This window comes from Ursus maritimus (genome assembly GCF_017311325.1).
Source record: "Ursus maritimus isolate PB19 chromosome X unlocalized genomic scaffold, ASM1731132v1 scaffold_X1, whole genome shotgun sequence".
NCBI classification, from domain to species: domain Eukaryota; kingdom Metazoa; phylum Chordata; class Mammalia; order Carnivora; family Ursidae; genus Ursus; species Ursus maritimus.
Window position 1 is genome coordinate 56,619,408 of NW_024423319.1, and position 26,571 is coordinate 56,645,978.

The 26,571-nt window shown below is 37.8% G+C and overlaps 1 protein-coding gene across 3 annotated transcripts in view; it reads right to left on the reverse strand.

Annotated features, from left to right (window-relative positions):
• The window catches only part of APOOL (apolipoprotein O like), a 111,147-nt gene that overhangs the window by 2,610 nt on the left and 81,966 nt on the right, over nt 1-26,571 (reverse strand). For all 3 annotated transcript variants that reach the window (XM_008700617.2, XM_040630291.1, XM_040630299.1), the window contains one exon: nt 24,324-24,441. In XM_008700617.2, the coding sequence (XP_008698839.2) occupies nt 24,324-24,441 (118 nt within the window). The remainder of the gene's footprint in view (nt 1-24,323; nt 24,442-26,571) is intronic.

The following is a 26,571-nucleotide window of genomic DNA, read 5'->3' on the forward strand; positions in this document are numbered from 1 at the left end:
AGTGTGATATACTTAAAAAAAAAACCCAGATCATAAGTAATCACTATCCATACACTGATATAGCTCTCCATACGATAGGAATTCTTTCTTTTTTTTTTTTAAGGATAGAAATTCTTAATATGGGGTCCCTTTAGGGATCTATGGATAGAATTCATGTGATCTATGAATTTAAGTGCAGGAAATTTGTCTTCATTTTCATTAACCTCAGACTGAAAATGAAGATTTTCTTCCATAATGAATGTAGGCAACAAACCACAATAGTGTTAGCAGGACCTCAGATTCTGTCACTAACAGAAATCACGAAAAGTTTCATGTCACGCTGCAGTTGCAAATATTTTGAAATATTTACACTTATCACTACTTCAAAACTATGGCTTTTATTCAATCTGTTAGGTACTTTTGTTTAATACATTTAAAGAAGCACATATATTATGTATTTTGTTTTACCCACTTAAAAACATTATTCTGAGAAGAGGTCCATCACACATAAAAAACATTAAGAAACTGGTTCTGCTTGCTTCTTTCCCAAATGTATCTTTACTGCCACCTGGTGGAAGTCTTTGCTCAGTACAAGTGAAAAGCGTCCTAGGAAAGAGTTTTCTTCCTTATCAAAACATATTATAGTAAGCATGACAAATGATTATTTTATATAAGTCTGACTGTGCCTAATTTTCTTAATAATACCCATCAGTTGACTAAGTTCTCTAACACTTCTACTTACTTCCTTAATATATATTCTTGTCCAAAGTCTAGTCAAAATTTCACACAATTTTGAAACGCCCCATCGCCTTTAGATCTCTACCTTTCAAAATTTGCTGAAAAACTTCAGAATTTTAATTTATCTATAACTTATGTCAGACATTATTAACTAGAGGAACATGCATAGAGAATTACCTGTGGAGCTTTTCCTACAATCCACCTGCTTGGAGGCTTCACCTCTGAAGATTCTAATTTATAATTCTTGGGTAGAGTGAATTTTAGAAAACAAACAACTCCAGTAACTGTAACATGGAAACCTCTAGTTTAGAGCCACAGCCTAGGTCATTTGTTTTCTGCCTTTTATTTTTATTTTTTTTAAGATTTTATTTATTCATTTGACAGAGACAGCCAGTGAGAGAGGGAACACAAACAGGGGGAGTGGGAGAGGAAGAAGCAGGCTCCCAGCGGAGCAGGGAGCCTGATTTGGGGCTCAATCCCAGGACCCTGGGATCACGCCCTGAGCTGAAGGCAGACGCTTAATGACTGAGCCACCCAGGCGCCCCTGTTTTCTGCCTCTTAAAAAAGATTCATCTCCTACTTTTCTGGGTAACTAAGGATTACATCTTTCCACTTAGAAATTTCTTCACCCCTTGAGCTGATCTAGGGTTCTTTCCTCCCAAAGGATTAGCAGTAATAAAACTCTTCTTGAATCTCAATCCCCTAACCCATTAGAATGCTTTTCTTTGTATTTTATCATATTTTTAATCTTTCATAAAAAGTTGTTTTTATACTTAGTTTTTTAGAAGACTTTTTAAAAAGCTGGTGTTATCTTGTGATGAGCATTGGATGCTTGTACACAAGTGCTGAATCACAATATTGTACACTTGAAACGAATTACACTGTATGTTAACTAACTGGAATTTAAATAAAAACTTAAAAGCTGGTGTTACAACAAACAGGAAAGAATAAAGATGTTTAAAGTCATAAAACAGCCATCATGTGATATCTATTCACTGATAATTTAGTTCACACATTATCTCATATTTTGAGCAAGTTAGATATAAAAAATGGGACAGATCACTAATAAATTTCTGAGTGAAGGTAGGATTGTTAAAAATTCTATTTTTGTTTCTTTGTATAAAATTTAGGTGATATTCAGCATTCAGCTTAAAAGTAATTGAAATACTTAAAGATACTAGTCACTGCAATTTACTTTCTCACACTCTGTTCTATTCTTTTCATTCTTTTTTCTCTCTGTGCTTCACTTTGGCTATATTCTATTTACTTGTATTCGAGTTCATTATTTCTGTTCTCTTTTGTATATAGTCTGCTGCTAAATCCATCCTATGAGTCCTTAATTTCAGGTACTATGCTTTTCAGTTCTAGAATATTCACTTGATTTTTTAAGTAGATCCCAATTTCTGTGAAATTCTCCATTTTTTCATCTTTACTTGTTCATATTTTCTATTTAACATATTTATCATAGTTAAAGTCCTTTTCTACAAACTTCAATATTTAGATCACCTGTGGGTCTACTGTTATTTTGTCACTCACATCTTTCTGCCTGTCAGTCACATTGTTCTGCCTCTTTGCATAAGTAATATTTTGTTTGCATGGTGGACACTGTGTATAAAAGAACCAGAGCAGCTCCAGATGATATCTTCTAGGAGAGAGGGGACCCTTTTCCTCTTTAGGAAGGGTAAGGTGCTTATCATCTTAATCCAATCAGATACTGAGATGAGTTGAAGTGTTAGGAAGAGTCAGTCAATCAACCGCTGGTTCCTCTCTCTTCCTCAGGTATAGCGAACTCCAAAGGTGCTGACTGAGAGCCTGATGTTTTTGTTTCCCTTGCTCTAAAAGACTAGGAAATTTGATTTTGCCCTTCAGATGTTTGGAGGTTGGCTGTTTAGTCTCCTGTCCCATAGAAAAGCTGGCAAATATTATAAAGGGGAGATGAGTCATGCATTTATGGCACACTTCATCCTTCTAAAAGAAATATTAGCAATCATTTTCTCCAGTGGGCCAGAGAGTAAATATTTTGACTTTGTAAACTATGAGGTCTCCTTTGCAACTACTCAACTTTGCCACTGTAGTATGAAGGCAGTCACAGACAATATACAAATGAAGGAGTGAAGCTGTATTCCAATAAAACTTTACTTATAGACACTAAGATTTGAATTCATATAATGTTCTCTTGTCACAAAATACTTTTATTTTTATTTCAACTATGTTAAACCATGTAGAAACCATCCTTGGCTTGTGAAATTTACAAAATAGATGGTGAGCAAGATTTGGCACAAAAGCCATAGTCAGCCAACCTCTGCTTTAGAGGGAGGGACATTAATCCTGTGGGAATATGAAAGATTTTATTCTTCTTTCATCAGATTTCAAAGAGGCCCATGTCTTTAGGAATTTGTTATTCCTAAAATAATTTTTATTATAAATGTGTATGAATGACAGAGAACTACCAAGCTCATATTAAGAGCCATAATATATAACTGGATGTATACCCAACATATTCTGTATGGTGGTAAGTGGTAGCTATGGCTAGGCTATCTACCTAAATAGTGTGCTCCCAAAGCTTGCTCAATGGAAATACTTGTTTATCAGCAAAATGGCTAATTACTCTGGGCAAATCATATTTTCCAACACGCATTGAGAATTTAGCATGTGATTGACATTGTACTTTGTGCTTTACATGCAGCATCTCATTTAATCCTCACAACTATGTGAGAAAAACACTATTATTGCCCCCCCCCCATTTACAGATTAGAAAACAGGCTTGAGATATTAGATAATTTGTCCCGAGTAAGAGAACTAGCAAATGTTGGATCTAGGATTCAGTTCCAGGTCTTACTCTTAAATCTGTGCTCATAATCACTACTGTTTTCTTGGACCTTTGAGATTGCACATGAAATGTAGAAATGATAAATCCCAAAAGTATTCTGTATAATCAATTCTGAATGATATATGATAAGGATGAATAGTACTAACATATTTCTCTCCTTTACATGTGAACTTAGAATGATTTTCATATACTACATTACCCATGACAAGTGGGTAAAGGGTTCCAGAACACACATGTGTGAAGAGAAAACATGGGCTAGCAATAGTTTAATCCCACTGTTAAGCTGTAACGTGTTTCTTCTCCACAAAGATATTCTTTAATTGACAGATATTTAGAAAACTGACAGGATATATTATATACTTGTGGGAATATGGTGAACTATGGATTATCAGAATCTAAAACCTGTAAACCATTCAAGAACAGAGAGAAGGGATGATGGCGGCAGAGTAGGAGGACCCTAGGCTCACCCTGTCCCATGAATAAAACTAGATAAGTATTAAATCGTCCTAAATCACAGAGATTGACATGAAGACTGGCAGAACAAACTCCACAACTAAAGGCAGAGAGGAGGCCACATCAAAGAAGAGTAAAAGGTGTGGAGACCAAGGTTTGGGAGAGAAACAGATGATGGCTATTATGGTGGGCAGGGAGCTACAGTCTTGGAGAAAGGTGACAGACAAACACAGAGAGGAGCGCACAGGGAAAAGGAATCCCCATAGCAACTGGCTTAGAAAGTGAAAGGGGCCAAATTTCAGAAGTGCTTGCAACCAGCAGGGCTTAAGGCCTGAATTCTATAGGTCAGTGGGCAGGGCTCAGGGAGAGCCTAGAACCACTGGAGCTGCTCTTGGAGAGAAGGTAGAGCAAACGGCCTGTGGACATATAATGTGGAAACAGCAATCTGAGGAGCACCTGTGAGCAGAGTACAGTGGTCACTTGCTCATCTCAGAGCATGTCCCAGAGAGGCAGCATTCACAGTGATGCCTGCCAGTTCCTTTGTTCCTGGCAGGCAACAGTTATGTCCCCAGCCCCTCAGCATAAACACAGAGCCATCTGCAGGAACCAGGACAGCCTCCACACTACCTAACTTGGTTACACCAAGCAATGCCCCCCACGCTCTGGGGGAAGTGCTCCTCCCAGTTACACTGGCCTCACTCCCAGTGCAGAGCACCCCTTTGTGCAGAAGACCAGCCCAAACCCCTATCCAAACATGTCTCCCAACCAATGAGATCTGCAGGCCTCAGTTCTGTAGGTGGTGGCAAAAGCAGACCAGAACACACCTAGTTAAGACTTGCCACATTCAGGCCAAGGACCAAATACTGCCCACAACAAAGAAAGCCTCTGCAAGCAACTGCCCTGAAGAATAAAGTGGCCAGGACACAATAACAGAGCACACACAGCACATATTGGAGACAGTCCTGGAAGCACCAGGCACTGGGGAATAGGGAACACTACAGTGGATGGCACTATGAGATGTCTTCCTCATAAGGCCATTATCCTTCAGAACAGGAGACATAGCTGACTTTCCTAACACAGAGAAGCAGGCACAGAGACTTAGACAAAATGAAAAGCAGAGGAATTGGTCCTATATGAAAGAATAGGACAAGACCATGACCAGAGATCTAAGTGAAACAGATATAAGTAATATGCCTGATAGAGAATTTAAATTAAAGATCAAAAGAACACTCACTGGAATTGAAAAAATAGTGGAAAACATAAATGAGACTCTTAAAGCTGAAATAAGGAATAACAGAGCAGAGATACAGAGCTCAATAAACAAAATGAGAAACACATTTGATGGAATGAACATGATGCTGGAAGGAGAGGAATGAATTAATTACCTAGAAGACAGAGTAATGGAAAGGAATCAACCTGAAAAAAGAAAAAAAAAATGTGTAAAATAAGAATAGACTTAGAGAACTCAGTGATGCCTTCAAATGTAATAATATTCACATTATAGGAATCCCAGAAGTAGAAGAGAAAGAAAAGGGGACAGAAAATTTATTTCAGAGATAATAGATGAAAACTTCCCTAATCTAGGGAAGGGAACAGATCCAGCAGGCACAGAGAACCCCCAACGAAATCAACAAAGCAGATCCACACCAAGACATATTATAATTAAATGGCAAAATACAGTGATAAAGAATAAAAAATTAAAAGCAGCAAGACAAAAGTAGTTACATACAAAGGAAACACCATCAGGCTATCAAGCGATTTATCTGCATAAACTTTGCAAGCAAAAAGAGACTGGCATGATATATTCAAAGTGTTGAATGGGAAAAATCTGCAGCCAATAATATTCTATTCATCAGGGCTTTAATTCAGAATACAAGGAGAGATAAAGTTTCCCAGACAAACAAAAACTAAAGGAGTTCATGACCACTAAACCAGACCAGCAAGAACTATTAAAGGGGACTCTGAGTGCAAAGGAAAGACCAAAGGTGACAGAATACAGATAGGAAACACAAAAGCAGCAAAAATGAGTATTTCTCTAAAAATCAGACAAGGAATTCACAAAATAAAAAGATATAAAAGTTGAAACCATATACTTAACACAAAGAGAGGAGAGGAATAAAGAAAGGGTCCAAACCATTAAATAATATAGAGTTATACACAGAAGATGTTATATACAAAATTGATGGTAATGACATATCAAAAACCAGTAACAGATATGCAGAAAATAAAAAGAAATCCAAATATATCACTACAGAAAACCAGCAAACCACAGAAGAGAGAAGGAAAGAAAAGATCAGAGCAAATTATCAGAAACAACTATAAAATAGGGAATATATTGGCAATAAATACATATCTATCAATAATTAGTCTGAATGTACATGGAATAAAAGCTCCAATCAAAAGACATGGGTTATCAGAATGGATTAAAAAAAAAAAAACAAGACCCGTCTATATACTGACTCATTTTGGACCTAAAGACACCTGCACATTGAAAGTGAGGGGGACGGAGAAATATCTAACATGCAAATCAATGTCAAAAGAAAGCTGGAATAAGAATACTTATATCGGACAAAACACACGTTAAAACAAAGACTGTAAGGAGTCAAAGAAGGGCACTATATAGCCATTAAGGGGACATTTCAACAAGAAGATGGAAGAGTTGTAAATATTTATGCACCCAACATGGGAGAACCCAAATACATAAAACAGTTAATAACAAATATAAAGGAACTAAAGGAAAATAATCTAATTATAGTAGGGGACTTGAACATCCCACTTATATTGATGGATAGATCATCTAAACAGAAAACCAACAAGGAAACAATGGCTTTGAATGACACACTGGATGGGATGGACTGAACAGATATACTCAGAACATTTCATCCTAAAACAGCAGAATACACATTCTTTTCAAGTGCACATGGAATAGTCCCCAGAATAAATCACATGAGATCACAAAAAAAGCTTTAACAAACTGAAAAAATTGAAGCATACCATGTATCTCTTCTGACCACAACACTATGAAACTAGAAGTCAACCACAAGAAAAAAATCTTGAAAGTCCTCAAATACATGGAGGTTAAATAACATGCTACTAAACAATGAATGGGTCAACCAGGAAATAAAACAAATATATAAAAAAGAACATGGAAACACATTAAAATAAAAACACAATGGTTTGAAACTTTTGGGACACAGCAAAAGAGGTTCTAAGAAGGAAGTTTATAGCAATATAGGCCTACATCAAGAAGCAAGAAAAATCTCAAATAAACAACCTTAAGGAGCAGGGAAAGAAAAACAAACAATACCTAAAACCAGCAGAAAGAAGGACATGATAAAGATCAGAGCAGAAACAAATGATATACAAACTAAACAAACAAACAATACAAAGGGTCAATGAAACCTGGTTTCTTTGAATGAGGTGGTTCTTTGAAAAAATTGATAAAATTGGTAAATGTCTAGCCAGACTTATTAAGAAAAAAATGGGAAAGAACTCCAGTAAACAAAATCATAAATGAGAGAAGAGGAATAAAACCAACACCAAGGAAATACAATTATAAGAAAGACTTATGAAAATCTATATGCTGACAAACTGGTCAACCTAGAGGACATGGATAAATATCTAGAGAAGTATAAACTACCAAAACTGAAATGGGAAGAAATAGAAAATTTGAACAGACTGATCACCATCAAAGAAACTAAATCAGTAAACAAAAAAATCCCAAACAAACAAAAGTCCAGGACCAGATGGCTTTACAAGGGCATACCACCAAACATTTAAAGAAGAGTTAATACCTATTCTTCTCAAAGTATTCCAAAAAATAGAAAAGGAAGCAAAACTTCCAAATTCATTCTATGAGGCCAGGTTTACCCTGATACCAAAACCAGATAAAGACACCCCTAACAAGGATAACGACAGGCCATTATCTCTGATGACCACAGACGCAAAAATCCACGACAAAATGCTATGAAACCTAATCCAACAATACATTAAAAATCATTCATCACAATCAAGTGGGATTTATAGCTGGGTTGCAAGGGTGGTTTATTTTTCACAAAACAATCAACACATTACATCACATCAGTAAGAGAAAGGATAAGAAACATATGTTCATCGGAATAGAAGTGATGAAAACTCTCAACAAAGTAGATTAAGAGGGAACAAACATCAACATAATAAGGGCAATATATGAAAAACCCACATTAACATGATAATCCATGGGGGAATCTGACAGGACCAAGACATGGATATCTACTCTCACCACACTGATTCAATATAGCACTGGAAATCCTAGCCACAGCAATCGGACAGAAAAAAAAAAAAGACAACAAATTGGTAAAGAAGTGAAACTTTCACTCTTTGCAGCTGACCTGATACTATATAGAGAAAACTCAAGAGACCCCACCAAAAAACTGCTAGAACTGATAAAAACTTTTCAGTAAAGTCACAGAATACAAAATCAAAGTACAGAAATCTGTTGCAATTTCTGTCACCAGTAGTGAATGAGCAGAAAGTAATTAAGGAATCAATCCCATTTTTAAATGCACCAAAAGAGTAAGGTAGCTACGAATAACCTTAACCAGAGGTGAAAGACAGTACTCTGAAAACTATAGCATGCTTATGAAAGAAACTGAAGACGACATGAAGAAATAGAAAGACATTTCATGCTCATGGATGGAAGTACAGATATTGTAAAATGACTACACTATCCAAAGCAATCTACACATTTAATGTAATCCCTATCAAAATACCACCAGCATTTTTCATAGAGCAAGAACGAACAATCCTAAAATTTTTATGGAATCACAAAAGACCCTGAGTCACCAAAGCAACCTTGAAAAAGCAAAGCAAAGCTGGAGGCATGATAATTTGGACTTCAAATTGTATTACAAAGCTGTAGTATTCAAACCAGGATGGTAATGGCAAAAAAAAAAAAAAACAAAACAAAACAGACATACAGATCAATGGAACATAACAGAAAACTCAGAAATGAACCCACAACTATATGGGCAATTAATCTTCAACAAAGCAGGAAAGAACAACCAGTGGGAAACAGTCTCTTCAACAAATGGTGCTGAGAAAACTGGAAAGTAACATGTCAAAAAGTGGTACTAGGACCACTTTCTTACACCACACACAAAACTAAAGTCAAAATGGATTGAAGACCTAAATGTGAGCCCTGAACCCCTAAAAATCCTAGAAGAGAGCAAAGGCAATAATTCTCAGAAATTGGCCATAGCAACACATTTCTAGAAAGGTCCTGTGAGGCAAGGGAAAGAAAAACAATAATAAACTATCAGCAGTAAATCAATATAAAAAGCTCCTACACGATGAAGGAAATAATCAACAAAACTAAAAGGCAACCTACTGAATGGTAGAAGATATCTGCTAATAACATTGCCGATAAAGGGTTAGTATCCAAAATATATAAAGAACTTATACAACTCAAAACCTAAAAAAAAAAAAAACTAATTAAAAATGGGTAAAAGTCATGAATGGATATTTCTCCAAGGTAGACATACCGACAGCCAACAGACACATGAAAAGATGCTCATCATCACTTGTCATCAGGGAAATGAAAATCAAAACTACAATACAGTATCAACTCACACCTGTCAGAATGGGTAAAATCAAAACACAAGAAACAAAAGGTATTGGGGAGGATGTAGAGAAAAAGAAACCCTATTGCACTGATGGTGGGAAAGCAAACTGGTGCAGCCAGTCTGGAAAACAGTATGGAGGTTCCTCAAAAAGTTAAAAATAGAATTACCTTACGATTCAACAACTGCATTAGTGGGTATTTATCCAAAGAATACAAAAATACTAATTAAAAGGGATACAGGCACCCCTATATTTATAGCAACATTATTTACAATATCCAAGACATGGAAGCAGCACATGATAATCCATGGGGAATCTAACAGGACCAAGACACGGATATCTACTCTCACCACACTGATTCAATATAGCACTGGAACAATGCTGACTGATGAATGGATAAAGAAGATGTGGCAGAGGAGTTAAGATGGTGGAGGAGTAGGGGGACCCTAAGCTTGTCTCAGCCCTTGAACACAGCTAGATAAATATCAAATCATCCTGAACACCCAAGAAATCTGAGGACGGAGAGAACAAACTGCACATCTACAGGTAGAAAAACAGCCACCTTAGGGAAGGTAGATGCTGCAGAGAGTTGAAAAGAACTGTGGGTGTGGCAGAGCAGAGGGAGCCCTGATCATGGAGAGAGGAGCAAGAGAGGAAGAAAGAGTGAAAACATGAGCAGGGGAATGCAAAAGAAAACCTCTTCCCCAAAACTAATGACTGGGGAAATGAAAGGGGCTAACTACTGCAAGTTTTTATAAGCAGCAAAGCTCAAAGTCAAGTTTAAGAAGTCTGTACTATCACAGGGGTCATGCCTGGTAGGTTTAGTGATGCTCTGGTGGGGAAGGAAGGCAGAGACCCAGGAGTGGGCAGCATGGTCTGAGGATCCCCCAGGTCACACGCGAGAAAGTTTCTGTTCCTGAAGTACATTTGGGAGTCACGGCATCTCTGGGTACAAAAGAGCTGGTGGCACCAAAGTGCTGCCCGGTTCGCTAGCATAGGAACAAATATACTGGCTGCAGGCAGCAAACCTTGCCGGCTTTTTGGTGTGCTTTACATAAACTCTGAACAACTGAACGGTCATGCTACAGCTTTTCTGGGACAGACCAGCACAGGCCACAACACAGCTACACCCTCATCCACAGGATCAGTGCAGGTCCACACTGAGTGGGTCCCTAAAATTTGGAGTTTTGAAACCCAGCTGTAGGGCTGAGATAAAACACAGGAGTATACTGTGGTGCCTGGCAGGCAGACAGCTCGGACACCCCTAGAGAGGGTGAAGGCAGGGATCTGATGGAATCTGGGGAGACACAAGAGAGGCGATTGTTTGCTCTTCAGTGAGGGCTTCCTGAATAGTGGCAGGTGTGAATTCCCTGCTCCAGGGACAAGAGAGCAGGGTGACCCCCCCCCCCAACCACCCTTTCTCCACCCATTAGCACTGACCAACTTCAGGGAGCAACACAGTGCCACTCAGTGAAGGCCAGAGCTGCTTACACCAACATCCATCCCCTAGCACCCTCCAGGTGCATCTCCACTAGGGCAAGTGTGGATGAGAATCAGTGCAGTAGGGCAGAAGATCAGCACAAACCCCTTGCACGCACCGAGTCTACTGCTTCATAGAGTGCTGCAAAGCTTTAGTTCTAAGGAAAATGGGACATACCTTTTTTTTTCTTTTTTATCTAGCTTCTTTTAAAAAGCAGACCAAAACACACCTATTTAAACCTTGCCACACAGTAGAAATGGTCCAAACACCCCTCACTGCAGGCAAGGAGAAACTCTGCAGAGGACTGCCCTGAGGAAAGGAGCAGTCAAAACACAAGAGCAGAGTGCACACTCTGAAACACCTCCAGAAGCACTAGGTCCAAGATAGTATAGGACATCATCTTAAAATAGCCATTACACCCAGAAGCAGCAATAGAACAGGCTTTCCTAACAATAACACACACACACAAAATAGTGACCTAGACAAAATGATAATATGGAAGAATTTTCCCCAAAAGAAAGAACAGGAAGAAATGACGGCCAGGGATTTAATCAATAATAATTAAGATGCCTGAACCAGAATTTAAAACAACAATTATACAGATCCCAGCTGGGCTTGAGAAAAGCACAGAAGACACTAGAGAATCCCTTACTGCAGAGGAAAAAGACCTACAAACTAGTCAGGCTGAAATAAAAAATGCTATAACTAAGATGAAAATCTGACTGGATACAAGGATGGATGAAGCAGATGAAGCAGATGAAGCAGATGAAGCAGATGAAGCAGATGGATGTATCAGTAATACAGATGATAAAATTATGGAAAATAATGAAATGGAAAAGAAGAGGTTAAAAAAAAGTATTGGATCATGAATGCAGACGTAGGGAATTTAGTGACTCCTTAAAGTGTAGTAACAGTCACATCAAAGGAGTCCAAGAAGAAGTAGAGACAAAAGGAGAGGCAGAAGGTTTATTTGTGCAAAGCATAACTGAAAACTTTCCTAATCAGGGATAGGAAACAGACACTGAAATCCAAGAAACACAAATTCCCATTAAATTCAACAAAAGCTGGCCATCACCAAGACATATTATAGTCAAGTTCACAATATATACAGACAAGGAAAGAATCCTGAAAGCAGCAAGGGGGAAGAAAAGTCCTTAAACAACAAGGGAACACAGATCAGGTCTGCAGCATATCTGGCTACAGAAACATGGCAGGGCAGAAGACAGTGGCATGATATATTCAAAGTGCTAAACGGGGAAAAATGTGCAGCCAAGAATACTTTATACAGTAAAAATTCAGAATAGAAGGAGAGATAAGGAGTTTCCCAGACAAACAAAAGATAAAGGAGTTTGTGAACACTAAACCAGCCCGCAAGAAAAATTAAAGGGAGGGGCTCCTGGGTGGCTCAGTCCTTAAGCGTCTGCCTTCGGCTCAGGGCGTGGTACCAGGGTCCTGGGATCGAGCCCCATATCGGGCTCCCTGCTCTGCTGGGAACCTGCTTCTTCCTCTCCCACTCCCCCTGCTTGTGTTCCCTCTCTCGCTGGCTGTCTCTGTCAAATAAATTAAAAAATCTTAAAAAAAAATTAAAAGGAATTCTCTGAATAGGGAAAAAGATGACAAAAACCAACAAAGACTAGAAAGGAAAGGAGAACATCACCAGAAACACCAATTATACAGATAACACAATGGCACTAAATTCATATCTATCAATAATCACTCTGAATGTAAATGGACTAAATGCTCCAATCAAAAGACATAGGGTATCTGAATGAATAAAAAAAAAAAAGACCCATCTACATGCTGCCTACAGGAAACTCATTTTATACGTAAAGACACCTGGAGACTGAAAGTGAGGGGATGAAGAACCATCTATTATGCTAATGGACGTCAAAAGAAAGCTAGAATAGCCATATGTTCATCAGATGAACTAGATTTTAAAGCAAAGACTGTAACAAGAAATGAAGAAGGGTATTATATCATAATTAAAGGGTCTATCCATTAAGAAGATCTAACAATTGTAAATATTTTACCTCCAACTAGAGAGCATACAAATATATAAATCAATTAATAAAAAACTGAAACTCATTGATAATAATATAATAACAGCTGGGGACATTAATACCCCACTTACAGCAATGCACAGATCGCCTAAGCAGAAAATCAACAAGGAAACAATGGCTTTGAATGACACACTGGACCCGATGGACTAAACAGATATATTCAAACATTTCATCCTAAAGCAACAGAATACACAAATTTTTTTTGAGTGTACATGGAACATTCTCCAGAACAGTTCACACATTGGATAAAAAATCAGGCTTCAAAAAGTACAAAAAGAATGGTATCATACCATGCATAGTTTCAGAATACAACGCAATGAAACTCGAAGTGAACCACAAGAATAAATTGGGAAAGACAACAAATACATGAAGGTTAAAGAACATCCTATTAAAGAAAGAATGGCTTAAGCAGGAAATTAGAAGAACTAAAAAAAAAAAAAATACATGGAAGCAAAGAAATGAAAACATAACAGTCCAAAACATTTCAGATGCAGTAAAGGTGGTCCTAAGAGGCAAGTATATAGCAATACAGGCCTACCTCAAGAAGGATTAAAAGTCTCAAATGCACAACCTAATCTTATACATAAAGGGGCTAGAAAAGGAACAGCAAATAAATCATAAAGCCAGCAGAAGGGAAATAATAAAGATTAGAGCAGAACTAAACGGTATACAAAAAAAAAAAAAAAAAGAAATCAGTAGAACAGATAAACAAAACTAAGAGCTGGTACTTACAAAGAAGTAATAAAATTGATAAACCCTAGCCAAATTTATCAAAAAGAAAAAAGAAAAGACCCAAATAAATAAAATCACAGATGAGAGAGGAGAGGTCACAACCAACACAAAGAAATACAAACAATTTTAAGAGAGTATTATGAAAAATTATATGCCAACAAACTGGGCAATCTGGAAGGAATGAACAAATAACTAGAAACATACAAAATACCAAAACTGAAACAGGAACAATTAGAAAATCTGAACAGACCCATAAGCAGCAAACAAACTGAATCAGTAATCAAAAATTTCCCAGCAAACAAAATGCAGAGCTAGATGGCTTCTCAGCAGATTTATACCAGATATTTAAAGTAGAGTTAACCTAGTCTTCTCAAACTATTCCAAAAAGTAGAAATGTAAGGAAAACTTCCAAACTTATTCTACAACGCCAGCATTACTTTGATTTCAAAACCAAAGACCCCACCAAAAAGGAGAATTACAGACCAATATCCCTGATGAACATGGATGTAAAAACTTTCAACAAGATGCTAGCAAATTACATCTAACAGTATATTAAAAGAATTATTTACCACAATCAAGTGGGATTTATTCCTGGGCTGCAGGGGTGTTCAAAATTAGCAAAACAATCAATGCAATACACCACCTTGATAAAAGAAAGAATAAGAACCAGATGATCCTCTTAACAGATGCAGAAAAATCATTTCACAAAATGCAGCATCAATTTTTGATAAAAACCCTCTACCATGTATGGAGAGGGGCAACATACCTCAGCATCATAAAAGCAATATACAAAAGACCCACAGCCGATATCATCCTCAAAAGGGAAATGTTGAGAGCTTTTCCTTCACAGTAAGGAACAAGATAGGGACGTCCAATCTCATCACTGCTATTTAACATAGAACTGGAAGTCTTAGCTTCGGCAATCAGACAACAGAAAGGAATAAAAAGCACCCACATCGGCAAAGAAGTTGTCAAACTTTCACTATTTGCAGATGACACGACACTCTACGTAGAAAACCCAAGACTCCACCAAAAAATTGCTAGAACTAATACATCAATTCAGCAATGCCACAGGTTATAAAATCGATGTACAGAAATTTGTTGGATTTCTATAATCCAATTAAGAACCAGCAGAAAGAGGCTCTCTTTAGCATCTCCGCCAACAAGTAACTTCTTCCAGTTGGTTTTGAACCCAGGCTGAGTATTTCCATGGGCCCCTCTTATCAGATACCATAATGTACCATGCAGAGAGATGCATTCAAAGAAAGGGATAAGAATGAAACATTCACAATCATAAGTAAATCAAAGAATTCTCCAAGACAGTTTCTATCTAAGAAGTATGTGCAAGAGTAAGCCAAGATGGTGGAGGAGCAAGAGATCTAAAGTTCGTCTGGTTACAGGAATTCAGCTAGAGAGCTACCAAACCATTCCGAATACCTATGAACGCAACTGGAGAACGAAGAAAAGAGTAGCAGAAACTCTATGAACAGAAAAGCGACCACTTCGTGCAAGAAGAAGAAAAGATGGTGGAGGAGTAGGGGACCCCTTTTTCAGCTGGTCCCCTGAGTCAAGCTGGATATCTACCAGACCATCCTGAATACCCACAAAATCAGGCTGGGACGCAGGAAGATACCTCCGGATCTCTATAAATGAACAACTCTAGCACTGAGTATTGAGGTACTAAGCGGGGAGCCGTGAATCCGCACACAGATAACAGAACATAAACAGAAGGGGGAGGGAACCACCACGCTCGGGCACCGGGAAGCAGTAACCATCTGCACTGGGGAGCGGGCCAGACTCGTAGACTGGTACCTGCGAGAGAGCAGACTGAGACCCTGAGCCTGGGAACGCGCGTGCGACCAGACTGAAAACCGGAGCTCCGGGGAGCTCACTGGAACCGGACTAAAACTGGGACCTTGGGAGCGCCTGCGGGAACCGGGGGTGACTGGCAGTGTTAAAAAGCACAAAGGACAGAGACGTGCCAGCCCTGGAACTGATGGCTAGGAGAGCAGCTATGGGGCGCACAACCCGGGATGCTGCAGGGTTTTGAGCAGCACCGACAGAAACAGAGTTAAGGTGGCCAAGAGAGCTCTGTTGAGAACGGACTGCAATCTCTCTGTTCTGAGACAGAGGTTATGATTCGGCCACTGCTGCTCTGACTCTCAGAAGAGCCACAGAAAAACACCAGGGAAAGCTGCCAGAGAACAAAAGCCTGGAAATACCGGCTCACATTGTGCCCATCTCCATCCCCCCTCACAGGGGACAGGGAGACTCTACCCAAACAGGGCTGCCTGAGTATCAGAGCGGCAGGCCCCTCCCCCAGGATGCAGGCTGAAAAATCGAGAAGCCCACATCCCTAAGGTCCCTATAAAACAAGTGCACACTGCCTGGGTCCCGGTCAATAATTTGGGCTCTGGGCATCCCTGCAACCTCTCCTCATCAGAATGACGAGGAGGAGAAATCCCCCCCAGCAAAGAAAAGATAATGAGTTTGTGGCCTCTGCCACAGAACTGATAGATATGGATATAACCAAATTGTCAGAAAGGGAGTTCAGAGTACCAATGGTTAAGATGATGTGTAGGCTTGAAAAACATATTAATGAAAATATTAACGAGAATATAGAATCTCTAAGGGTGGAAATGAGAGCGACTCTGGCAGAAATTAAAAATGCTATGAATCAAATGCAGTTTACCTGCTCTGACGGCCAGGGTAAAGGAGGCAGAAGAACAAATTAGTGAATTGGAGGACGAGATGGTAGAAGAGAAAGTTAAAACACAAACGTGGCTCAAAAAAATCCAATCTCAAGAATGTAGATAATGGGAGATTACTGACTCAATGAAACGTTCCAATGTCAGAATCAAACGTTGGCATCCCTGAGGGGGTGGAAAAAGAGAGAAGTCTAGAAGAGAAATTTGAATAAACTGTAGCTGAGAACTTCCCTAATCTGGAAAAGGAAACAAGCATTCGTGTCCAAGAGGCAGAGAGGACCCCTGCCAAGGTCAATGAGAAGAGACCTATACCACGTCACGACATAGTGCATTTCGCAAATATCAGATTCAAGGTTACAGTATTGAAACCGGCCAGGGGGAAGAAAATCCTTACGTACAGAGGGAAAAATATCAGAATAATGTCAGACCTGTCTACAGAGACCTGGCAGGCTAGGAAGGGTTGGCAGGGTATTTTCAAAGTTCTATCTGAGAAGAACATGCAGCCAAGGATCCTTTATTCAGCAAGGCTGTCATTCAGAATTGATGGAGAGATAAGGACTTTCGAAGATCAGCAGAACCTTAAAGAATTTGTAACCACCAAACCAGCCCTACAAGAGATATTAAGGGGGGGGGGGTTCTATAAAAGTAAAAAGATGCCAAGAGTGATACGGAACAGAAATTTACAATCTATAGAAACAAAGATGTCACAGGCAACATGACATAATTAAAATCATATCTCTCAGTAATCACTCTCAATGTGAATGGCCTAAATGCTCCCATAAACGACAAAGGGTTGCAGAATGGAGAAAAAGACATGACCCATCCATTTGCTGTCTACAAGAGACTCATTTTGAACCTAAAGATACATCCAGACTGAAAGTGAAAGGATGGAGAACCATTCTTCATGCCAACAGACTTCAAAAGAAAGGTGGGGTGGAAATTCTCATATAAGACAGATTAGATTTTAAACTAAAAACTGTAGTTAGAGATATAGAAGGACAGTATATAATTCTTAAAGGATGTATCCAACAAGTGGATATGAGAATTATAAATATCTATGCCCCCAATAGGGGAGCAGCTAGATACACACGCCAACTCTTAACCAGAATAAAGAGACATATAGATAATAATTTGTTAATAGTAGGGGACCTCAACACTCCACTATCAGCAACAGACAGATCACCTAACAGAAAAGCAGCAAAGAAACAAGAGCTTTGAATGACACACTGAACCAGATGGACATCATAGATATATACAGAACATTCCACCCAAAAACAACAGAATACTCATCCTTTTCGAAAGCACATGGAACTATCTCCAGAATAGATCTTATACTGAGTCACAAAACAGGTCTCAACCGATACCAGAAGACTGAAATTTTTCCCTGCATATTCTCAGACCACAATGCTTTGAAACTGGAGCTCAATCACAAGGAAAAACTTGGAAGAAACTCAAACACTTGGAAATTAAGAACCATCCTGCTCAAGAATGATTGGGTAAACCAGGAAATTAAAAATCACTTTAAACAATTTTTGGAGACCAATGAGAATGAAAACATATCGGTCCAAAACCTATGGGTCACTGCAAAGGTGGTCCTAAGGGGAAAATACATAGCCATCCAAGTCTCACTCAAAAGAATAGAAAAATCTAAAATGCAGTTTTAATATTCTCACCTCAAGAAGCTGTAGCTGGAACAGAAGAATAGGCCTAACCCACGCACGAGAAGCCAGGTGATCAAGATTAGAGCAGAGATCAATGAATTAGAAACCAGGAACACAGTAGAGCAGATCAACAGAACTAGAAGCTGGTTCTTTGAAAGAATAAATAAGACTGATAAGACACTGGCCAGACTTATTCAAAAGAATAGAGAAAGGACCCGAATTAATAAAATTATGAATGAAAGGGGAGAGATCACAACCAACACCAATGAAATAGGAAGGATCATTAGAAACTTTTATCAACAGCTTTATGCCAATAAATTAAACAACGTGGAAGAAATGGATGCCTTCCAGGAAACCAATAAACTAACAAGACTGAAACAGGAAAAAATTGATTATTTAAACAGACCAGTTAATTATGAAGAGATTGAAGCAGTGATTAAAAACCTCCTCAAAAACAAAAGTCCAGGGCCTGATGGATTCTGCAGGGAATTCTACCAAACATTCAAAGAAGAAATAATACCTATTCTCCTGAAGCTGTTTCAAAAAATAGAAACAGAAGGAAAACTACCAAACTCATTTTATGAGGCCAATATTACCTTGACCCTCAAACCAGGCAAAGACCCCATCAAAAAGGAGAATTACAGACCGATTTCACTGATGAATATGGATGCCAAAATTCTCAATAAGTTCCTAGCTAATAGGATCCAACAGTACATTAAAAGGATTATCCATCATGACCAAGTGGGATTCATCCCTGGGATGCAAGGGTGGTTCAACATTCGCAAATCCATCAGTGTGATAGATCGTATCAACAAGAAGAGAGTCAAGAACCATATGATCCTCTAAATTGATGCAGAAAAAGCATTTGACAAAATACAGCATCCTTTCCTGATTAATACCCATCAGAGTGTAGGGATAGAGGGTACACTCCTCAATTTCATAAAAACCATCTATGAAAAGCCTACAGCAAATACCATTCTCAATGGGGAAAAGCTGAAACCCTTTCCCTTAAGATCAGGAACACGACAAGGATGCCCACTCTCGCCATTATCATTTAACATAATACCAGAAGTCCTTGCAACAGCAATCAGACAACAAACAGGGATAAAAAGGTACTGAAATTGGCAATGAAGTCGTCAAACTGTCTCTCTTCACAGATAACATGACACTCTATATAGAAATCCCAAAGGACTCCACCTCCAAACCACTAGAACTTATAGAGCAATTCAGTAATGTGGCGCAATACAAAATCAATGCTCAGAAATCAGCTGCATTTCCATACACAAACAATGAGACTGAAGAAAGAGAAATTAGGGAATCAATTCCATTTCAATAGCACCAAAAATCATACATTATCTCGGAATTAACTTAACCAGAGACGTAAAGGATCTATATTCTAGAAACTACAAATCACTCTTGAAAGACACTGAAGAAGACACAAAATGATGAAAAAATATTCCATGCTCATGGATCGGAAGAATAAACATAGTTAAAATATCAATGCTACCCAGAGCAGTCTACACTTTCAATGCCATTCCGATCAAAATACCAATGACATTTTTCAAAGAACTGGAACAAACAGCCCTTAAATTTTTGTGGAACCAGAAAAGGCCACAAATCGCCAAAAAATTGTTGAAAAACAAAGCTGGGGGCACCACGTTGCTGGACTTCAAGCTATACTACAAAGCTGTGATCACAAAGACAGCATGGTACTGTCACAAAAACAGACACATAGACCAATGGAACAGAATAGAGAACACAGAAATGGACCCTCGGCTCTTTGGGCAACTAATCTTTGACAAAGCAGGAAAAAACATCCAGTGGAAATAATACAGTCTCTTCTATAAATGGTGCTGGGAAAATTGGACAGCTACATGCAAAAGAATGAAACTTGACCACTCTCTCACACCATACACAAAGATAAACTCCAAATGGATGAAAGACCTCGACGTGAGACAGGAATCCATCAATATCCTAAAGGAGAACACAGGCTGCAACCTCTCTGACATCGGCCACAGCAACTTTTTTCATGACACATCTCCAAAGGCAAGAGAAACAAAAGAAAAAATGAACTTGTGGGACTTAAACAAGATAAAAAGCTTCTGCATAACCAAGGAAACAGTCCAAAAAACTAAGAGGCAGCACACGGAATGGGAGAACATATTTGCAAATGACATTACAGATAAAAGACTAGTATCCCAGATCTACAAAGAACTTCTCAAACTCAATACACGTAAAACAAATAATGAAATAAAAAAATGGGCAGAAGATATGAATAAACACTTTTCCAATGAAGACATGCAAATGACTAACAGACACATGAAAAAGTGTTCAAAATCATTAGCCATCAGGGAAATTCAAATCAAAACCACCTTGAGATACCACCTTAGACCAGTTAGAATGGCAAAAATGGACAAGGCAGGAAACAACAAATGTTGGAGAGCATGTGAAGAAAGGGGATCCATCTTACACTGCTGGTGGGAATGCAAGTTGTTACAGCCACTTTGGAAAACATGTGGAGGTCCCTTATAAAGTTAACAATTGAGCTACCCTATGATCCAGCAATCGCACTACTGGGTATTTACCCCAAAGATACAGATGTAGTGAAGAGAAGGGCCATATGCACCCCAATGTTCATAGCAGCATTGTTCACAACAGCTAAATCGTGGAAGGAGCCCAAATGCCCTTCAACAGATGACTGGATTAAGAAGTTGTGGTCCATATATACAATGGAATATTAATCAGCCATCAGAAAGAACAATTACACAACATTTGCCGCAACATGGATGGGCGTGGAGGAGATTATGCTAATTGAAATAAGCCAAGCAGAGAAAGACAATTATCATATGGTTTCACTCATTTATGAAACATAAGAAATACGAAGATTGGTAGGAGAAGGAAGGGAAGAATGAAGGTGGGGTAAAGAGAAGGGGGAATGAACCACGAGAGACTGTGGACTCTGGGAAACAAACTGAGAGCTTCAGAGGGGAGGGGGGTGGGGGATTGGGATGGGCTGGTGATGCGTATTAAGGAGGGCACATATTGCATGGTGCACTGAGTGTTATACGCAAATAATGAATCATGGAACATTGCATCAAAAACTAGGGTTGTACTGTATGGTGACTAATAGAACAAAATAAAAATTTTTAAAAAAAGCAGCAGAAAGAGAAATCAAGGAATCAATCCCACTTACAATAGCACCAAAAACCATAAGATAAGTAGGAATAAAGCTAACCAAAGAGGTAAAAAAATCTGTACACTGAAAACTATGGAACACTTATGAACGAAACTGAAAAGGACACAAAGAAGTAGAAAAACATTCCATGCTCAAGGAATGGAAGAACAAACATTTTTAAAACATCTATATTACCGAAAGCAATCTTCACACTTAAAGCAATCCCTATCAAAATGACACCAGAATTTTTCACAGAGCTAGAACAAACAATCCTAAAAAATGTATGGAAACACACAACACACCCAAATAGCCAAAGCAATCCTGAAAAAGAACAGCAAAGCTGGAGGCCTCACGATTTCAGACTTCAAGCTATATTACAAAGCTATAGTCTTCAAGACAATATGGTACCGACACAAAAACAGATATGTAGTTCAATGAAACAGAAAAGAAAACCAAGAAATGGACCCACAACTATATGGTCAATTAATCTTGACAATACAAGACTATCCAATGGAACAAAGTCTTGGGGTGGGTGGGTGGCTCAGTCAGCTGGGTGTCCAACTCTTAATTTTGGCTCAGGTCATGATCTGAGGGTCATGATATCAAGCCCCATGTCAAGCTCCATGTGTAGGCCCTGCTTAAGATTCTCTCTCTCCCTCTGCCCCTCCCTCCCTGTTAGCATTCCCACTCCCAAAAAAAAAGTCTCTTCAACAAATGATGCTGGGAAAACTGGACAGCCACACGTAGAAGAATGACTGGGCCATTCTCTTACACCATACACAAGGATGAACTCAAAATGGATGAAAGACCTCAGTGTGAGACAGGAAACCATCAATGTCCTAGAGGAGAATACAGCAGAAACCTCTTTGACCTGGCTATAGCAAATTGCTACTAGACACGTCTCCAGACGCAAGGGAAACAAAAGCAAAAATGAACTATTGGGACTTCATCAAGATAAAAAGCTTCTGCACAGGGAAGGAAACAATCAAGAAAACTAAAATGCAGCTTCCAGAATCAGAGAAAATAACTGCAAATGACATATCTAATAAAAGGTTAATATCCAAAATCTATAAAGAACTTATCAAATTCAACACCTAAAAAACAAACAACATAGTTAAGAAATGGGCAGAAGACATGAATACACATGTTTCCAAAGAAGACATACAGATGGCTAATAGGCACATGAGAAGATATTCAACATCATTCATCATCAGGGAAATACAAATCAAAACCACGAGATACCACTTCACACCTGTCAGAATGGCTAAAATTAACAACACAGGAAACAACGGATGTTGGCAAGGATGTAGAGAAAGGGGAACCATGTTACACTGCTGGTGGGAATCCAACATGGTGCAGCCACTCTGGAAAACAGTACAGAGGTTCCTTACCAAATTAAAAATAGAATAACCCCACAACCCAGCAATTGCACTACTAGGTATTTACCCAAAGGATATCTGCATGGATGCATGAGAAAAAAGAAAAGAGAGACAGAGGGACAAGCCAGGAAACAGATTCTTAACTACTGAGAACAAACTGATGGTTACCAGAGGGGAGGTTGGTGGGGTTGGGTGAAAGAGCTGATGGGGATTAAGGACTGTACTTGTTGTGATGAACACAGGGTGCTGTATGGCAATGTTGAATCACTGTGTTGTACACCTGAAACTAATATAACACTGTATGCTAACTATACCAGAATTGAAAATAAATAATAAAAAAATAAATACTGTAAACCATCAGATTAGAAATGAGAGGTGGGTGACAGGAGAACATTGTAAAACTCGTATCAGGTTTGTTACTCAGTGACAGGTTTTATAAAACTTTAGAGGAGGTAGCTGAAATTAGAGACTAAACTCTGATTTTAAATTAATTTATACACAATAGAAAGAGCTTGGACATTGGTATTAGAAAAATCTAGGCTATGAATACACCCCTACTACTCATAAACTATATGATTTTGGGCAAGTTGCTTAAGCTTCCTGAGTCTCAGTCCGTTCATTGTGCAACGATTATAATTACATATGCACAAGAATTTTTTGTTTTGTTTTGCTTTTTGGGTGAGACCTGAATAACATATGATATTTATAGCTCTTTATACTATACCTACTGTGGTAGGTGCTCTGTAAAGGGCTCTGTAAAATATTATCATTATTTTCTACTTCCCTATCTCTGAGTTGGTCCTATTTCCTTTGCAAATAAAACAAAAGGTAGTACCACTCACATTGTACAGATAGATAATGCTATGTAACCCAGTGACTGGTGAGTCTATGTGAATACACTCCCAAAATGGTATTAAACACTCTGTTACCTTCTTAATGATTACAGTAAAACCATGGAAATATTTGCCTAGAAGGTATAATTATCACTATTTGGTCTCACAAAGTATCAACTGCCGGTATCCAATACTTAAAAAGTTATTAGTATTATAATTGGTGTTATTTTACTATTTCATGCTGAATGTTCTCCTAGTATCTAAACTAAATAAAGTGATGGTGGAAACGAAGACTGATAGGGGTAAATAGAACCAGAAATGGAAAGTTAATATTTCTTCTATGTAGATACGACTCATAGCCTGTAAACTGACAGAATCTAGAAAGGCACATTTTCCTCCACCTAATTACAAAGTTCACATTTATAAAGTGATATTAAATGCTTCACTCACCCAACCAACCAGTGCCACTCCACACTCCCATGTACAAAAATTGGTATTATGAACAATGTGGCAATTAGAAAAAGTCCCAAGTACCCAAGTATCTCATAATTTTAAAAAGATATATAGACTACAGATATGAGAAAGAAAAAAACATTTATGAAGAAAGCACATAAATACGTTCAAACTACACCTAATAATACTCTAAAATTATTCAAGAAAGAATGAAAACAAAGTTAAGTTATTTCAAACAAACCTGAGGTGGATTCTGATTTTGTCTTTGTTTCAGAGCTGAGTTCTGTTGGCAAGGGCACTGAGTGTTTCAGGCTGTCAGTTGTTTTTGCAGGTATTTCTATTTCAGCAGAATTTCCTAGCTGTTTACCAAAAAGATTTTTCCTTCATAAGTAAATCATTTTGCTAAAACAATAAAATATCATAAAAACGTATAGTATGCAAAGATATTATGTTCCTTCATCTCCTTCCATTCTATCCTTGACCTCTGTCCAGGACTCCCATTATAGGCCAATCCCCCACCCCAACCAACAAAACTCAATGTCTACCTTTTTGGTCCATTTAAACTCTACCTTAGATTTTTCTTTAGGTTTAGGAAATGACTCTTTTTTGTTCATTTTTGTCCACAATGATTTAACTGCTTCATAAATTTGCTGGCTTGTAGTATATGCCTTTTTCCCAGTTACCTAATTAAAACAAGAAGTGAGTCAAATAAGATATATTTTTAAAAGTCAAAATAACAGATATTAAAAAAAATTATGTCAGGTATTTTATGTGAACACTCAGGTCAGAATCAACAGTAAAGATATAAATCTCTAGGTCATATAACAGAAAAAACCATTTTCTAAATCTTATATGAAAAATCATTTGCCTCATGTAAAAGGCTAAAAAAATGTATAGCTGGTACACCACCAAGAGTGAATCCTCAAGTAAACTATGACTTTGAGTGATAATGTGTCAATGTAGGCTTATCACTTGCAACAAATGTACCACTCTAATGGGGGATATTGAAAAGGGATGTTGATAATGGAGGATGCTAAGCATGTGTGGGAACAGGGGTTGAATGGGAAATCTTTGTACCTTCTGATTTATTTTGTTGTGAACCTAAAACTGCTCTTAGAAAAATAAATTCTTAACAATGTATAGTTTGCATTCACACTATAATATGTGAATTTAAAACTATGTCTATTTAACAGAAGTTTGGGGAGACAGCTTGAGATAATAAGCTGAGAAAATAAGATTTTAAGATGCTACAATGTTAATACTTTTGTTCAAATTTTTATAGTGCTTTCTCCTGTCATAAAAAAGTATTAATGTGTTTCTCCAGAGAATAATATTCTTTTTTGGTACAAACATAAAATACAAAATGAACTACAAACACACCAAAGCAGAGGCAAGGATGGTGAGTGAATTCCTGAAGCTGAGGTTACTTTCATTCATATCTCTTTCCCTTTAAAAATCTCCTGATTTCTTCTTTGTATTCTTTTCCCATCCTTTGCTCCTTATGGCTGAAGTAATTTCAATAGCTATTGACTTTTCAAGTTTTAATGAGGTTCTGGAAGCTTTCCAGGATTATACTTTTTATTAACATGAACTTATAAAACTTTTTCAAACTGTGACTTTATTGCTTAAAATAGAATTGTTTTGCTAAGTATATACTTACATTTAAGAAAAATAAATCAATCCACTAATATAGAGAAAGTCTTCTTCCTCCCCACAATGTAATTTTGGTCAGTCGTGTGGCTATTCTTCCTCAGATTTTCCTCTTATATGTGCATTAGATACATACACAACATATTTTAAAACAAATGGAATGTTGATACTTAATATAGATCTACCAAAAAGGAATGAGGTAGATTTTAGATTTATATGCACTGATATGGATTTCCATGATGAACCACTGAATTGAAAAGATGAGATTAGAGAACAGATTATACTCTACAATCTCAATTATATTTTAAATTAAATTTTAAAATAAACTACACACATATACACTCAGCTTGTTTCCTTTTTAAAAACACAAATAGGATCACACTATAAGTATTGAGATTTGGTACTTTAAAAGCTTAACAATTTGTCAGAGATGTTTCCATATCAGTTTACATACCTGTAGATCTGCTTCTTTTATAATAGTTGCATAGTTAGTGTTCACAATGGATATGCCAAAGCTAGTTTAATAAACACCTATTTTGGGGAATATGGGATATCTCCTTTTTTTGGACAATTATAAGCATGCATTCTTACACATACAGTTGGGACCACACATCTTTGTGGTGTTTACTTGGTACAAATTCCTGGATGTGAAATATCTGGATTAAAGATTATACACATCTTAATTTTTGATAATATTGCCACAATGCCTCCATAAAGTCAGCGATACACTGTAGTAATTTATACTCCCAACAAAAATATGTCTTCCTACCCTATTTACCAGAAGCAGTATTATTATGAGTCTTTTAAATCTTTATCAAATTGAAAGACTAAAAGCCAAT